Source organism: Crocuta crocuta, unplaced genomic scaffold (assembly GCF_008692635.1).
Source record: "Crocuta crocuta isolate KB4526 unplaced genomic scaffold, BGI_CrCroc_1.0 scaffold445, whole genome shotgun sequence".
Lineage (NCBI taxonomy): Eukaryota > Metazoa > Chordata > Mammalia > Carnivora > Hyaenidae > Crocuta > Crocuta crocuta.
The window spans coordinates 3137005-3152919 of NW_027530847.1; the positions used below are offsets into that span (position 1 = coordinate 3137005).

The 15915-nt window shown below is 50.9% G+C and overlaps 1 protein-coding gene across 2 annotated transcripts in view; it reads left to right on the forward strand.

Annotated features, from left to right (window-relative positions):
* The window catches only part of PLAGL2 (PLAG1 like zinc finger 2), a 13037-nt gene extending 431 nt beyond the window's left edge, over positions 1-12606 (forward strand). Inside the window, exons 1-3 of one of the 2 annotated variants that reach the window (XM_077769342.1) lie at positions 4609-4680; positions 5331-5610; positions 7488-12606. In XM_077769342.1, the coding sequence (XP_077625468.1) occupies positions 7492-8718 (1227 nt within the window). In that variant the 5' untranslated portion in view covers positions 4609-4680; positions 5331-5610; positions 7488-7491 and the 3' untranslated portion in view covers positions 8719-12606. Of the gene's footprint in view, positions 1-4306; positions 4681-5330; positions 5611-7487 lie in introns of those variants that run through there. The other variant, XM_077769341.1, reaches the window with a different exon arrangement.
* Positions 12607-15915: the final 3309 nt, after the last annotated feature.

A 15915-nucleotide genomic window follows, 5' to 3' on the forward strand; every position in this document is an offset into this window, starting at 1 on the left:
AGGAGTTGCTGGTGCTTTCACCTGCAGAGTAGCCTGTCTCGTGGTTTGTGTGTTTTTCCATCTTGTTAGCTTGGGACTGTGGTAGAGTTTGGCTTTGGATTCCTAACCCTGCCCCCTAAGGCAAGGCCCCTAGATTTGGGGGCAGGGAGGAGTATTACGGGGTGTCCAACCAGGTTTCCTCTTAATGAAAATGGGGCTGTTGTGAGCTGCAGCCATTTGCTCAAGGCCTCCGCAGGAGTGGGAGGCAGAGGGATTCAGAGGAAATAGTGAATCAAAGGGACTCCAAAGACGGCCCATCTCCAGTGACAGAAGAACTAGCAGCCCGAGAGTAAATCCAACCCCTGCTAATCCTGTTTGATGTCTCTTGGAATGATGCAAGTCATTGAGACTCTCCAGCCTCCCTGTAATTTAATTCTCCCACCACTCTGGAGTGTGTGTGAGAGAGTGAACGAGGGGGGCAGCTAGGCTCGTTTCCCCTTTCTCACTGTTCTCCAGCCAGCCAGTGTGTCTTTTGGATCTGTTTCTGGTGCTGGGGTCAAGACCTGGGGTGGTTTTTTTTTTTTCCCTCCTCTCAGTCTATTTATAATTTCCCAGTTGCTATTTTGGGTTCTGCTTAAGGGAAGATTCTATCCACCCTAAGGAACGGTCCCTGGGTGCGTTCCCCGGGTAGGTTTCCTCTTCGGCAGGTGCTGAATTGAGTTCTTCAGATCCCCAAGTAGCCCTTGGGCAGGAGGGATAAAAGCTATTTTAGGGTAGTCACTGATGTGGAGCTGTTAATCCTCTGTGGGTCTCTCTAGTTAAGAACACTTAGAGATTAACCCTTTCCTTGCTGCAGGGGGGCTACTCCACAGTTTGGGGAGGGTTGGGACAAATTTAGTGTGGCAGCAGAAGGTGGGAACGCGCAACTCTGGTACAAAGGCAAAGATAATAGCCGCCTTTTGTTGGGGACTTAGCAGCAAGCCAAGCCCTATGTCGAGCCCTTTGCATACCTGCCTAAAATAATCCTTCACAACAAGCCTGTGAGGTAAGTATTTTTAGCTTTACGGATGAGGAAACAGGCTAATAATGGAGAAAGAACGCAGTTTCTATAGAGATGATGTAACACCATAAAAACTATAGTTTCGTCAGAGGGCAGCAGGCATCGTGGCACACAGCAGGACAGACAGACTGGAGAGCAGTTGGTCTGCTTTCAGCTGCCACGGAGGGCCTTCGAGAGTTTTTAGGAAGCGTTTGTGTTTGGGGTATGGAGCTTTGTAACCGAAGAGACTCGAGTGCGAGAAGTCAGGGCCGAGCTCTGGCGCTGGAGGAAGGGCGCGGAGGGCGGCTGGCTGGAGGGGACGTGCTGGCGGCTGACGGTGAGGGGAAAGGGGAAGGCTGCGTTCTGGGGAGCTGCGGTGAAGGGAAGGAAACTCACTCAGAAGACTGAGAAGTAACATTGAAGGGGGAAAAGAAAGAAGTACTGCTCGAGCGCCGTGCGGAAAAGAGGCGGACACGGGGTAGGCCTCAGAGACGGCACTGCCTGTGTGCACACGCTTTGTGTCAGACACCTCATCCTCCCTGAGACCCTTGTAGGAAAGGGGGAGTCTTTGTTTTAGAAATTGAGGAAACTGAGATTCAGAGAAACAAAGTAACCTGCCTGTGGTGTCAGAGCCAGTAAGTGGCAGCTCTTCTGATAGCAAGTCCAAGGTTCTCTCCACATTACCTCCCTCTTCAGATCCGGCGCCAGAAGGGATCTTTGGATGAAAATATACCGAGTTATACCAGTAACTGGGAGGGATTGATTGTGTTTGTTTTATGGGAACAGGTTCCGTCAGCTTCTCTACAGTTGTTAAGGTTAGAGCGTGAGACCAGAAGAGCGACTTTGAAGGAGAAGCAGAATTCTTTCAGTTTTGCCCAGGAAGAAGTCTGAAGGAGACAGGCCCAGGAACTTTCCTGGAGGAGAGGAGTTTGCAGACAAAGGACAGAGGGGAAGAGACTAGGTTCCCAAAAGGGGTCCTGAGGTAACACTGGCAGCCTGTCGGTGGCTATAGGTAAGGGCTTCGGCTGAGCCTGTTTAAAAGGATAGGGGGACTAGAATCGGGGTGTTGGCTGTTTTCTTTTTAAGGCCATAGCCCCATTAAACGCAGATCAAGGCAAGCACATGGCTGCCTCCCTCCTTTGGTTCTGTCATTACAACCTCGTGAGCTCGCCTTAGCCACCACCAGCCTCTTTCCTAGAAGCCCATTACTCACTCTTTCAGAAGCAGCGTACTAAAGTGCTCTGTCTTGTTTGTGCTTGTTCAGGAGAACAGAAGAGGTGTATGTGTGGGAGGTGGGGGGACGTACTGTTCTCTTTCTGAGTTTGTGTGGAATTTCCAGGGCTCGGCTCCCCGCTCACGTCGGCCAGTGATGCAACCTGCTTCCCTCTGGCTGCTGTTCCAGCTTTTCAGAGGCTGGGGTGCATGGTTTTGGATAGTGGGGGGTGGGGGGGAGCAGAATTGGACTTTAGGGTGGGGTAAATTCCCTCCAAACTCAATGTTTGAATTCGTGCTTGCTCTCTGCCCACTTACAAGGTGCATAGTAATCGCTGGTATTATAAACAGGTAATTCCACCCTTGAGAAGGAGGGACTTAACTCATGAAAGGCAGACATCAGAGGCCTTTGAGATTTATAGTAAAGCAGACAGATAGGCCACGATACTCGAAGGCTCAAGTGGGACTAGTTTTTAGCACTGCCTACCCCTCCCCAGCATGTGACTCACGCAAAATGTAGCCACCTTTGTGCGGATCTTTCTCGGCAGATCTCCACTCGTGATGGGGAAATGTTTATCATATTATACTGCAGTGCTTCTTCAACAAGAGGAATGGTTCCTGAACAGGACGTACCTCACGTTAATGATGAGCAAAGCTCTCTGGGGCATGAACCCGCTGATCCCATCATCTCGTTCACGGCCAGTCTGTTAGATGAATGGTCACTGTAAGCAGCAGGTGCTAATGAGCTGAGCAAGCATTCTGTGGCCCACAGCTGTTTGTGCGGTTGGAGCCCTCCCCAGATTCTCGTGGACAGTCCCCACTGTCCTTTGCTCCCTTCACATGGGAAAGCCTCATGACCAAATTTTGGCATGACCTCTTCAAAAGGAATCCCCCTGTTGTAGCAAGTTGCTTTGCAGTTGGTAGTCTTATTAGTGTGAATGTGGGTCTGTTGTCCCCCTTTTGAGAGTCAGTCCAGTAACTCCCATCCTCTTTGAATTGATGTCAGAAAAAAGGTCTGTCATCCTTGCTCCAGTTTTTCCCTTTCCCACACCCCTCCCCTCCCCCTGCCTCAACCAGAGAAAGGATCAGACTTCAAGATGCTGGCTCCCGACTTTGGTAGGGTGGTGACCTAAATTTAAACCAGAACTTTGTAAGCGTATGTTAGCCTTGCATCAACTCTCATTCAGTGACTCGTTTACTCATGGAACCGTACAAAAGTTGAGAGTCCTTTTCTGGATGCTAAGTGTACGGAAATGAAAGAACTGTGATCTGAGCCTTCAAAGAATCAGTTTGGTGGAGGAGTTGTAGTGCGAGTATGCTGCCTGCTCATAATGGAGACATGTATGTGTGCTGCAGGGTCTGCGGGGAGCCGCTCGGCACATGGGGTGTTGGACAGGCTTTGCTAAGGAAGCATGGCCTGGGAGACCCAGAGAGGTGGTGGAGGGTAGGATGGGGCCAGGACTGGTTTTTTAGGGGAACTGCTGAGTCTGCCGTTGCCTCCTCAAGCAGAACCTCTTATTGAGACACTGCTGAGAAACACATCTGGCTCAGGGGCTGTCTTTCCAGGGTGTAAATTTCCTAAGCAAAAGCTTCTCCTTCCTTCTCTGTTGCCTTTTGGGCATTTTATTGCTCTTTAGCACCTTCATGAGGAGAATTGTGGAGAGTAGTGGGTGAGGAAGAGGTGAAGGAGGAGGAGCTGCTACCTCTAAATTTAGTGGAAAGGATATCAAAGTGAAGTCAAGAGAATATTTGGAGTTTAGGGCTTTTACTTCCTCACATTATCTCGTTTCTTATTAGCCTAGGTAGAACTAGTAATAATAGTTACCATTAAGCACCAGTCTTCTGCTGAATACCCTGTATTCATTAGCTCATTTAATCCTCAAAACATTCTTATGGTTTAGGAGATTATTAAACTCATTTTGTAAACGAGGAGACAGCTCAGGGAAGTAAATAATTGGCTGAACGTCACATGACTTTGAAGTGGAAGGGCTGGGATTGGAACGGGATCTGTCTGCCTCCAGAGCCCATGTTTTCATGGTTTTGGGCTCCCTAACACCAGGTGTTCTGATGTTTCAGGTGAAGAGATTGTTTTCTGAAGGCTGCGTTGGAGGCTGTGACAGAGCAGAGAGCCCGTGTGGAGCTGATGGGGAGGCTTTCTGAATAACATGGCCCTTCGCCATTAGTCTTGCCATGACCACATTTTTCACCAGCGTCCCCCCCTGGATTCAAGATGCAAAGCAGGAGGAGGAAGTGGGCTGGAAACTAGTTCCCAGGCCTCGGGGCCGGGAGGCGGAGAGTCAAGTGAAGTGCCAATGCGAAATCTCGGGGACGCCCTTCTCAAATGGGGAGAAGCTGAGGCCTCACAGCCTCCCCCATCCAGAGCAGAGACCGTATAGCTGCCCTCAGCTGCACTGTGGCAAGGCTTTTGCCTCCAAGTACAAGCTGTATAGGTAGGTGACTCTCCCGTACCTCTTCCTGCCCTGAGGTTCCCAGAGGACGAAGCCAGAAAGACTCCACTGAGTGTGAGGCTTTATCTGTGACAGAAGAGTAGAGGGTTATTGGCCCATAAGTGTACCCTGAACACCAACCGTTTGAAATCACTCACTAAAAACTACTGGTGGTATTTGTATTCAGACACTAGACTCTGATGGGGAATTATCAAGACAGTCATGAACAAACTTGATTAAACAATGTTTTCAATACTACTTTCCCCACTTTTGCCAGGTAATGCCAGGTAATCTTAGCCAGAAATTAGAAATCAGTCTTAACTTTAGAAGGAAAAGGAGACCCTCTAGTCCAATCTGTAAGTTTTAAAGTGGAGGCTCAGAGTGGGGAAGTAACTTACCCAAGGTTCTATAGCATCTTTGGTCCTGCAGTGCCTCTTCTGAACCAGCCTGCTACTCACATGATTACTTCTGTCTCTGTGGAATCTCTGGTGTCCTCTGGGTCAGCAGCTTTCCTGAAACTTTAAGCCCAAGAGCCCTACGTAAAGTGAAATAGAATGTGAAAGTGGTAGTATAAAGTAGATACAGCAGAGCAGCTTGGAAGGGAGGGGGGCTGCTCAAAAGTGATTTTGATTTTATCCTTGTCTTCCCATCAGAGGAACAGGAATATGCCCTTTACAAATGAGATAGACGGCCTGATGCACACTGCTTCGTCCACTCGTCTAGCCAACCATGATTTATTGAGCTCCTGCTACATACCAGACATGGTGCTCAGTGCCAGGGACAGAGCAGTGAGCCAGACAGATGGGGGTGCTCCTTGACTCTACTATCTTAGTAGTGGGGACAGACCACAAACAAGTAAATACATGAACAGGATGACCAAAGAAAGCCTCAGTTCTCATCTGGAAAACAGCTGATAGGAAGGAACTAAAGCAGGTAAGAGGGTAGTGTGACTAGGCTTGCCCTCCTGACAGTTCTGTGCTCCTCAGGAATGCTGTGGTAACTGTGTGCTCCTGTGCCTTAGGGAGACTCCAGTTGGGACCATCCTCTTAGACGCTCTTAGTGACAATCTGGGTGTCTGCGAGAGGCTGCGGGAAACGTCCTAGTCTGGGAGGCAGGAGCTCTGACTCCAACCCAGTCACTGTGTGAGCTTAGGCGAGTTACCAAACCTCTTAGTGCCTTGGTTTCCTCACTTGTAAAATGAGGGAAATGGGCTGTGGATCCCTCAGCACCTCCCTCTCCTCCATTACCATGTCTGGTATGTCACAGGGGGTCGACAGTAGCTATCAGTGGTGTGGGCACTGCCACGAAGCCCGAGGATAATGGCTGTGTTGCTCCCCTCCAGGTGGGGAGGGTCACTGGGTGCTGCACTAGAGACAGCCGTGGCACACCTGAGTGAACCCAGGTTTCAAGAAGGACTGTGTTCGGATTCAGCTTCTGCCATTTACTGAAGTGGGTGGGGCTGTCCTGTGCTTCGGCCTCTTGTGGAGAACGAGGTTAATGACAGCTCACACAGGGCCTGGCAGATGGTGGGTCCTCGAAGTCTTGCCCAGTTGATTCTGAAAGTCCTATAGAGCTCTGGATTGTAACTCCTGCACTCTGAGCTGTTGTCCCTCCAGCTGGGAGCGGGTAAACCAAGGAACACTGAGGTGCTATACCATGGGAACACTTTTTTAAATGTTGCTAGTTTACATGGCAAACACTTTAAATGGTACAAATGAGCATTTGGTGAAAAATGAATTGTCCTTACGCTGGAAGCTACCATTCTCCCAGTGGAGTCCGTTTCTTGTGTGTTCATGCTAAGACATTGAAATATGTATTCCCTTCCCTTTTTATTTTCACAAGGGATTGGATTACACATACTATATTGAACTTCCTTTTTTGATTTAACCCCTTATGTTTTGGGATTGTTCCAGATGAGAAATTTAGAAATATTTTTCTTTTTTTTTTTTTCCACTTTCTTTTATAGTGTCATTTAAAATTAAAAAAATTTTTTTCAATGTTTTATGTATTTCTGAGAGAGAGAGACAGCGTGAGCAGGGGAGGGTCAGAGAGAGAGGGAGATACAGAATCTGAAACAGCCTCCAGGCTCTGAGCTGGCTGTCAGCACAGAGCCCACCGCAGGGCTCGAACCCACGAACTGCGAGATCATGACCTGAGCCGAAGTTGGATGCTTAACCGACTGAGCCACTCAGGCGCCCCAAAATTTTTTAAATATAATTTTTTGAAAAGTAAATACATTTACAAACCAAAATTCACAAGGTACCAAAAGGTATATATGAAAATTCTCCATCACACCCATAAGCTTCCTATCTCTTCTCCCCATAGGGAAACAGTGTTGTTAGTTTCTTATATATCCTTCCAGAAATATTTTTAAGCACATACAAGCAAACATACATCTATTTTCTCTCTTTTCATATGCGCAGTACCATTCTGCGTGCACTGTCCTGTCCCGTTGCTTTTTACCACTTCATGTATCCTAGGAGTTTGTTCCTGTGGGTACGTATAAAACTGCCTTATTTTTTAAGTTGAGTCATTTTACTTACTGTAACTTATTTCACCAGTTCCCTATTGATGGATGTTTAGATTATTGCTGATTTTTTTACTACTCCAAACAGTGCCGCAAAGACTAGGAATACATATGTGATTTTGCAGGTGGGTGAGGATATCTATAGAATGTCGTTGGCAAAGTATTCCATTGTATGGCTCTACCATAATTTTTGTATCTGCTTCCCTGTTAATGGACCCCTCAATTGTCTGGGCAGCCCTGTGATCTCCTTTCTTTCTCCTCTATCCTCCATCCCTACCCCCAGGCACATGGCCACCCACTCAGCCCAGAAACCCCACCAGTGTATGTACTGTGATAAGATGTTTCACCGTAAGGACCATCTGCGGAACCACCTGCAGACACATGACCCCAACAAAGAGGCCCTGCACTGTTCTGAGTGCGGTAAGAATTACAATACGAAGCTAGGCTACCGGCGCCACCTGGCTATGCATGCCGCCAGCAGCGGTGACCTCAGCTGTAAGGTGTGCCTGCAAACCTTTGAGAGTACCCAGGCCCTGCTAGAGCACCTGAAGGCCCACTCACGCCGAGTAGCGGGTGGTGCCAAGGAGAAGAAGCACCCCTGCGACCACTGTGACCGGCGGTTCTATACTCGTAAGGATGTGCGGCGGCACCTGGTGGTACACACAGGCCGGAAGGACTTCCTGTGCCAGTACTGTGCCCAGAGGTTTGGCCGCAAGGACCACCTGACACGTCACGTCAAGAAGAGCCACTCGCAGGAGTTGCTCAAAATCAAGACAGAGCCAGTGGACATGTTAGGCCTACTCAGCTGCAGCTCCACAGTCAGTGTGAAGGAAGAGCTGAGCCCTGTGCTATGCATGGCCTCTCGGGACGTGATGGGGGCCAAGGCCTTCCCTGGCATGTTGCCCATGGGCATGTATGGTGCCCACATCCCTACCATGCCCAGTACGGGCATGCCACACTCCCTGGTGCACAACACGCTGCCCATGGGCATGAGCTACCCTCTGGAATCCTCGCCTATCTCTTCCCCAGCTCAGCTTCCTCCCAAATACCAGCTTGGATCTACCTCATACTTGCCCGACAAATTGCCCAAAGTGGAGGTGGATAGTTTTCTGGCGGAGCTTCCTGGAAGCTTGTCTCTCTCGTCCGCTGAACCCCAGCCCGCCTCACCTCAGCCGGCGGCAGCTGCGGCCCTCCTAGATGAAGCACTGCTCACCAAGAGCCCCGCCAACCTCTCCGAGGCCCTCTGCGCTGCTAACGTGGACTTCTCCCACTTACTGGGCTTTCTTCCACTCAACCTACCCCCATGTAACCCGCCCGGGGCCACTGGAGGCCTGGTCATGGGCTACTCCCAGGCTGAGGCACAGCCCTTGCTCACCACTTTGCAAGCTCAGCCTCAAGATTCCCCGGGAGCTGGCGGACCACTGAACTTTGGACCTCTGCACTCCTTGCCTCCTGTCTTCACCTCTGGCCTGAGCACCACCACCCTGCCTCGTTTCCACCAGGCATTCCAGTAGCCCCCAAGGAGGCCCTCAGCTCAGTCTTTGGCTCTGTCAGGGAGCCTCTGTACCCACCCCATCTGCATCCCGCGTGAAGGCAGCTGAGCTTTCAGAGCTGGGTTCAAAAAGAAAAAAATTCCAGTATCTGTATGGAGCACTTGGTTTGGGGGTTCAAGCTCCAGGATCAGTTCCAGGAGGAGCCTTGAGCCCCAGCCCCATGAAAAGATCTCATACCATAGAACTTCAGGTATTTTTACTTTTACTTTTTTGATCTGAATCGGGAGCCACACTTAGCCCTCTCCCTCTCCAAAGCGTCAGAACCTCCTCCTCTTTGGAGAAGGAGGGAGGCCTCTTGGAGACACAAAGGGTTTCACTTTGGATGACCTCGAGAGAAACAGCCCAAGAAGCCCGCCTTCTGGTCCCAACCTGCAGACCCCACAGCAGTTGGTCAGGTCCTGCTGCAAAGGGTCACTTGGCTCCGTTGCCTGCTTCCAACCGATAGGCAGGAGAGGGGGCCTCTGTTGTGCCCACCACCCCCTTCCCTCCTGTAGCAGCGCCTCCATTTCCAGTCAGTGTTGTCCAGCAACGGTACCGTTTACACAGTCGCCTCAGACACACCATTTCACCTCCCTTGCCAAGCTGTTAGCCTTAGAATGATTGCAGTGAACATTGTTTACACGCCGTGAATCCATTCCCACCAGTCCATTCCAGTTGTCACCAGCCGGAACCATTTGGTACCTGGTGTTAACTGGAGCCCTGTTTACAAGGCGGAGTCGGGTCTCACTGACTTCTCTTCACTTGAGGTCACATTTTTCCCCTGTGGGGAAATAAACTGACTTTGGACTGCTTCAGTCTCTGCCATCTTCCATGACTGTCTGTTCTGCCTTCCTTGGCAGTGTCTGCGAGACAGGCAAGAAGATTGGAGCAGATTTCTCACAGGTCTGCAATTCTGTTTTTCTCCAAGTACATCATGACCCCTCCTCCTCCTCTTGAACTGGAGAGGGGAAGAAATGAAAGGCATGCCCGCTTCTGTCTCCCCCGTTCCCCAACCCCCACCCCGAACATCATGAGCTGTTATCGTTAGTCTTGGAAGGAGGGACTCGGGTTCTAAGCTGGTTGGATAGCAAAGGAGAGGGTGTGAACCCCTGATTTGCGCCTCTCCGGCTTGTCCCTTTTCTAGGAAGTTGTGGAATTGTTGGAAGAAGAGTCTTTAGGAAGTTAGGGCTGGGCAGACAGTTGAGTCCTAACCTGTGGGTACGCCTTTGGCTCCCATACTGACCTTTTCTCTTATCCACAGTGTAGCCTCTCCTCTATTTTGCAGTTACCGTGGACTCAGGGCCACTGTGCATAGGCCTCTCTGCTCCCCATCAAAGAAATCCCGTCCTCTTGTGGCCCCCCTCAATTTGCCCCCAGTACTTAGCAGGGTTTCTTGCAACAGATGACTCCCTTCTCTTCTGGCTTGTGGGGCCCCCTGCCACAGCAAACACCGCCCCTGCCCAGCCGAACCCCATCCCTGCTTCACTTCTCAGTTCTGCACGGGTTTTACTCTCGCCACGCACGGAAGGGAGGCAGCTCAGGGACCACCAGTGTGGGACCCTCATGAGACACCTCCACTCTGATTCAGAAACACACTTCTACCTCTTTACTGTTAACTTCTACACATGCAGCCAGTAGTTTCTAGGCACTTCTCTCAGCGGTGCCTCATGCTGGCTTTTCCACTAGGGTTTCAGGACAAACTACCAAGGAACTGCCTCGGCCTCTGCCCAGTCCTTACCACCCCCCAACCCCCCCTTCCTTCTAGAAATCACTTTGCTTTATCATCGAGAACTGAGCAGGTCCAAGACCCAGGCTTTTGCTTCAGCCCAGGCCAGTACTTTTTGAGGTGCAAGCCTTAAAATGTAGCTCCCTGGTCCTTGATGGGAAGCAATGTGGAGTGAATTCGCATGTTTTGATTTAGGCAGGGTAGCTTGGAATACTTAAAAAAAAATAAAAATAAAAATGTCTGGCAAGGTTAGGATCAGACTAGGTGATTTGCTTCTAAAAATTCATTTCAGTGAGTCCCAGGGACTAATTAAGGTTTATTTTTAAAAGCGTCCACCTCGGTACGCAGCCACCTCCTGCATGCTGTGCATGTTACTGGGACTCGTATTATAGGAAATGGTACGTGAGGATCCAAGCAGGACTCCGTGCTGCCATTCTCCTTATTGTCTCTGGTCTTCATCTCTAGACCCAGCAACCCTCCACCCGCTCCCTGCCACCTTCCCTGCACCCCTCATTTCTAGAGGCAAGTGGGCCTCTGGCCATGGAATATAAGATCTCAGGCTTAAAGAGTCCACGTTTCCCTGCCTGCCCTCTCCTGTCCCTTCCTGAATTCTCTCCCCCATTAGTGATGCTGGGAACCTCCTAACAGGCAGAGGAACTATTTAAAGCCTTGTAAGTGGGGCCTTGCCCCTTCTCCCCTCCCTCCTTCCATCCTGCCTCTCCTTTCCTCTTCCTTCAGTGCTCTCACCCCACACAAGGAATTTCCCTCTCACTGTGAACTTTGCTGGTACAGAGGAACATCTGCCTTTACCTTTTTTTGGACCATAGTCACCCAGCTGTTTCTTAAATTTCCCTTCCCCAAATTTAAAAAGAAAAAAAAAAAAGCCTTATTGGCCTGGTTGTTCAAAGGATAAGAATAGCTTTATCCTACATTCAGTACCAAACCCACTTCAGTACCTTTACTGAGGCCATGAGAGCCTGAGGGGTGTCTGCCCAGGACAGGAGCCATGGCAAGTGGCAGAGACCAAACAGGGACCAGGAAAAAGGGGTGATGACCCCTTTCCCCACCACCTCCTCCAGCCTCTCTCAGCGATGAGTTGCCCTGAACAGGAGGCAGGCACCTTGCATCCTGCACATAGCTGGTCAAGGTCGAGTGCAGTCCTGGGGGCTAGGGGATGAACTACCCAGCTGTGTCAGCTCAGGATCTGTGCACATCTTTTAAAGAGGGGAGAGGTGGGAAAAGGAGCACCAATGAGTTTCCCCCCAACCTTTTACAAATGGCATTTAATGGAAATCCGGGAAGCAGGTGTGATTACTTTTTTGCTCGTAGATATTGTCCTAAGTTGAAATTCTTCCACTGCCCTAAACTTCTCCTAGTAGTCTGAATCTTGCCCCCCTTTCTTTTTGGTAGCTGTTTCCCCATTCCCTCTACCTTCCCTCTTATCTAGGAGCTGTCTTTAAGCACGATTTTTTTTAACAGTTTATATTGTACAGGATCAATATTTTGCTTTTTAACAAGGATATTTATGTAATAAGAAACTTTGCCTTAGGCAGGTGTTGGCCAGAAAAGTCCAGATTCCTCTGGGACCTCACCCTGGCCTCTCCTGGAGCTCTGAACCTGCTGTGGAAGGAACTGGCTATGACCTTCACCACTGGAGAGGAGGGTCTGTGGCAAGGGAAAGGGTGTCCGGTTCTAACAGGAGGATTCACCAGGGTAATGTAGCGCCTCTGTGGAGAGGGTTGGAAGAAGTATCCCAGCCCAGTTTCTTCCAACACAAGCTCACTTCCGTGGCTGCCCCTCTCCACCTCCAAGTACTTGGCACTAGAACTCCTGAGACCCCACTTCTCATTTGCCTCCCTCCCTCCCGGTATCAAGGCTTTGGGGCCACTCTTTCGTAACGCCAGATTATTTAAAGAGAAAAATACAAGACAAAAACCTTCTAGCACTTTGTAAACACAGTGAATAACCTCTTGGAGTATTTTTGGCTTTATATAAAACAAGGTTTTTAATTGTAAAATATAAGTGCCATTAGAAAATGCACAGGGCGTATCTTTGTTAAAGTAGATTTTTCAATGTTTTACAGAATTACATTTTCAAAAAAAGTTTTTATAATGAAGTTGTTTATTAAAAACTTCTGAATGATGCGTTTGGAAGTTGTGAACCTGTCTGATTGGGAAAGGGTTGGAGAGTGCCTGGGGAAGAGCCGGAAACTCCAGACATCTCTAGCATCCAAGGGGGTGGGGAGTGTAGGGCAGACAGTAGCAAGCCTTCACATTAGCACCTGCAGACCTTATACGTTGAAATGAAAGATCTTGGTGAGGTAAGTGGCATCATACCATCACTTAAACTTGGATGCAAGAGTCAGAAAAATCAAATTGGCTTCAGGAAAATCTCATTTAACTAAAAATGCCAGATGTAGCAGTCTTCAGGATGGATCCAGCAACTGAAACATGGTTGGTCATTCCTATTTCTCTCTGCCCTCTTGTGTAGTTGTGAATTCATCCTCGGGCCCTACAAAAGTGGCTCATCCCTTTGTGTAGGAGTAGAATGCTGTCAAAACTCTGTATCTGTCATTCTCAGTGCTGACCAGGAAGAGAAAGGAGAGAGGAGTCCTTGTTTTTTCAAAAGCCTCCCCNGATAGGGCTCTGCTCTCCCCTAAACCGGCCAGCAGCCGTAAGGCTAAGATACGAGTGGTTTCTCAAAGGAAATTGGGGCTTCTGTTAGGATGAAGAATGGATACTGGTTGTCCAAGAGAAGACAGATGTCATCCATTGCCCACGGTGCACATCTGGCAAGTGACAGCTAGGCCCTGACCTTGTCATACTTGTGCCTACTCACTGCGTTCAGACAAACTTGAAATGCTGACGTGGCTTCTGGCCTTGCTCCGTGGCCAGTCTCTAACAGGTAGTCCTCAGCATCCTAGGTCCTGCAACTCATACTGAGATGCTCCTCTCCAGGGCTCAGATTGAGCTTGCTATTCTGTGGTCTCGAGCCATTGTCCATAGCCACGCGGTCCTGAGTCCAGCCCAAGAGTCCATGGGACATTAATATGTGTTACAGGTGTCTTTTTGTACAAAGGCAGTGGACTAGCCCTTCATTTCTTTTGGCCTTCCATTTATGTAACAAAGATTCAATGCCCACCCCAGTGGGTCAGATCCCTCGCTAGAGCCCCAAGGGAATACACCTTTCTCTCTAGGGAGTGTATACCCCTGGATGGGTCTGGGGGCCCAGAGCTACCTTATTCATTGGGCAGGAGACTGAAAGCTTTCCGGAGGATGGATGCCTGGGTGGCTCAGTCCATTAAGCGTCCGAGTTCGTCTCAGGTCATGATCTCACAATTCGTGAGTTCGATCCCGGAGTCGGGCTCTGTGCTGACAGCTAGCTCAGAGCCTGGAGCCTGTTTCAGATTCTGTGTCTCCCTCTCTCTCTCTGACCCTCCCCTGCTCATGCTGCCTCTCTCTCCCTCCCTCTCAGAAATAAATAAAACATTTAAAAAAAAAAAAAATGAAAGCTTTCCAGAGGAGGTAGCAGGGACTTCCAGGCGGAGGAGGCACTAGGTGTGTTGACCTCCATAAGCCACAAGTTTGGGGGAGCCAAGACCACAGGAGAGCAGATGCATTTGCAGGATCAGGGCTGCATGGCTGGTCCATCCAGGCTCTTATCCTATCCAAGCACATCCCCTGCCCCTGAGACTGGAGTTCACATTTGTGAAATGTCTGGTATAGAACAAGAGGTGGCCCCTGTGCGTAAGGGCAAGGTGAAACAGTGTCCATCTTTCAGTCTACAAGCCCAGGGAGATACAGTTTGTACATACAGATGCCATTATGCTCACGGTTGCCATACAGAAGCCAATATGCTTCCCTTGCCCCGGATCCTTGTACTCCCGTTTGTTTCTTCCTTTCTCCAGAGAAGTATTTCAGGCACCTCCACGTCTGCGGCTCCCAGGTTGAGTCCGCTTAGTCTTTTCTGCACATGCTTGAGTCATTTACCATGTGCAAAGCTACAAGTCTCCTACAGCTGCGCCCAAACTGCGGTCGAGTGTGGGCGCCAGGTGGCCCCCAGTGTCCATGTCGGGAAGAGTAATCGCCCGGCGTGGTGGCTGTGATGGAAAGTTCTATCTGTCTGTGACCAGATTTGTGCCTGGTCCTTGGTGCCCACTCCGAGCTACTCCTTGCTTGGTCCACCCCAGCACTTCACGCCACCTCTACCGCCAGCGCCCTACTATGGGGCCAGTTCTGTCTGGCGCCTGCGGTCGCATCCCCACCAGGCAGCCCCATGCCACTCAGCCAGGCCGGCAGGACCCTCGTCCCAGGCAGCCAGGCTACCTCTGCGAATCACACCCCGGAGGACGCGAAGAGCGGAGCGCGCCCCAAGGAGGAGACCGCGCCTTCCCACTTCCCGCCGCTGTCCCGTAGCCGCCGCGCCGCCCCTCCCGCGGGGCCTGCAGTGTCGCCCACGCAGCCCGAGCCCCTCCAGGCCAGAGGCTCCCCCTCTCCCTCCGGGGGCACCCGCTCCCTAGCCCCGGCCCGGCCCTCCCCGCGNCCGACGCCCCTGAGACCCGCTGCGCGGAGGTTGGCGGGTGGGGGAGGTGCGGGGGAGGTCGCGGTGAGGAGGCGGCGGGAAGGCCGAGGAAGTGACGCTTGGGCAGGGAGCCATCTTCCTGGAAGGGGCGGAGGAGCGGAGGGGCTGGTGGGGGAGGAGGACCTGGAGGTGGGAGCGGCGGTGCAGCGGGACCCCGAAACCTGGAAGGCCCAGCCGCGGAGCCCCTCCAGTGGGAACTGGAGGCTGTGAGTGCCCAGGCCGACTGGCCCTACCTGCGGCTGGAGCGTCGGTTTGGACGCATGCGCTGTCTGCACTTGGTCCGTAGACGCTTCATCCAGAATATTTCAGGCTTCTGGGTCACTGCCTTTCTGAACCACCCGCATTTGTCAGCCATGATCAGCCTGCGTGATGAAGACATGCGCTGGTACTTGGTGAATTTGGAGGTGAGGGAGCTCAGGCATGCCAGGACGCGCACCAAGTTCAAGTTACGCTTTTGGAACAACCCCTTCTGGAACAAGGTGTTCGTGAAGGAGCGAGGGCAGATCCTCAGGACTGGTGGTGTCAGTTGCACCTCTCATCCGATGGTACTAGGGCCAAGGAACCCCCTGTTCTGGTCCACAGGAACTGGGACACTATTCGCAGCTTTTCAGCAGGTTCTCACAGCACAACCTCCCAGAGGCCGACGAGGTTGCCCAGATTATTAAAAAGAGGACTTGTGGCCCAAACCCCTGCGGTACAACCCGCTTGGGGATAGCGCGCCCGCCCCAGCCCCCCGCCCCCTGAGCCAGCAGAGGCCGAGCAAGGTGGCACACAGAGGCCCCTCCTATGTTCTGCAGGTTCCAGTCTGGCTAAGTCCTGCGCTAGGACCTGGCCCCTACATGACACTGCCTTCTGCCTCTTGTGGACCTGTG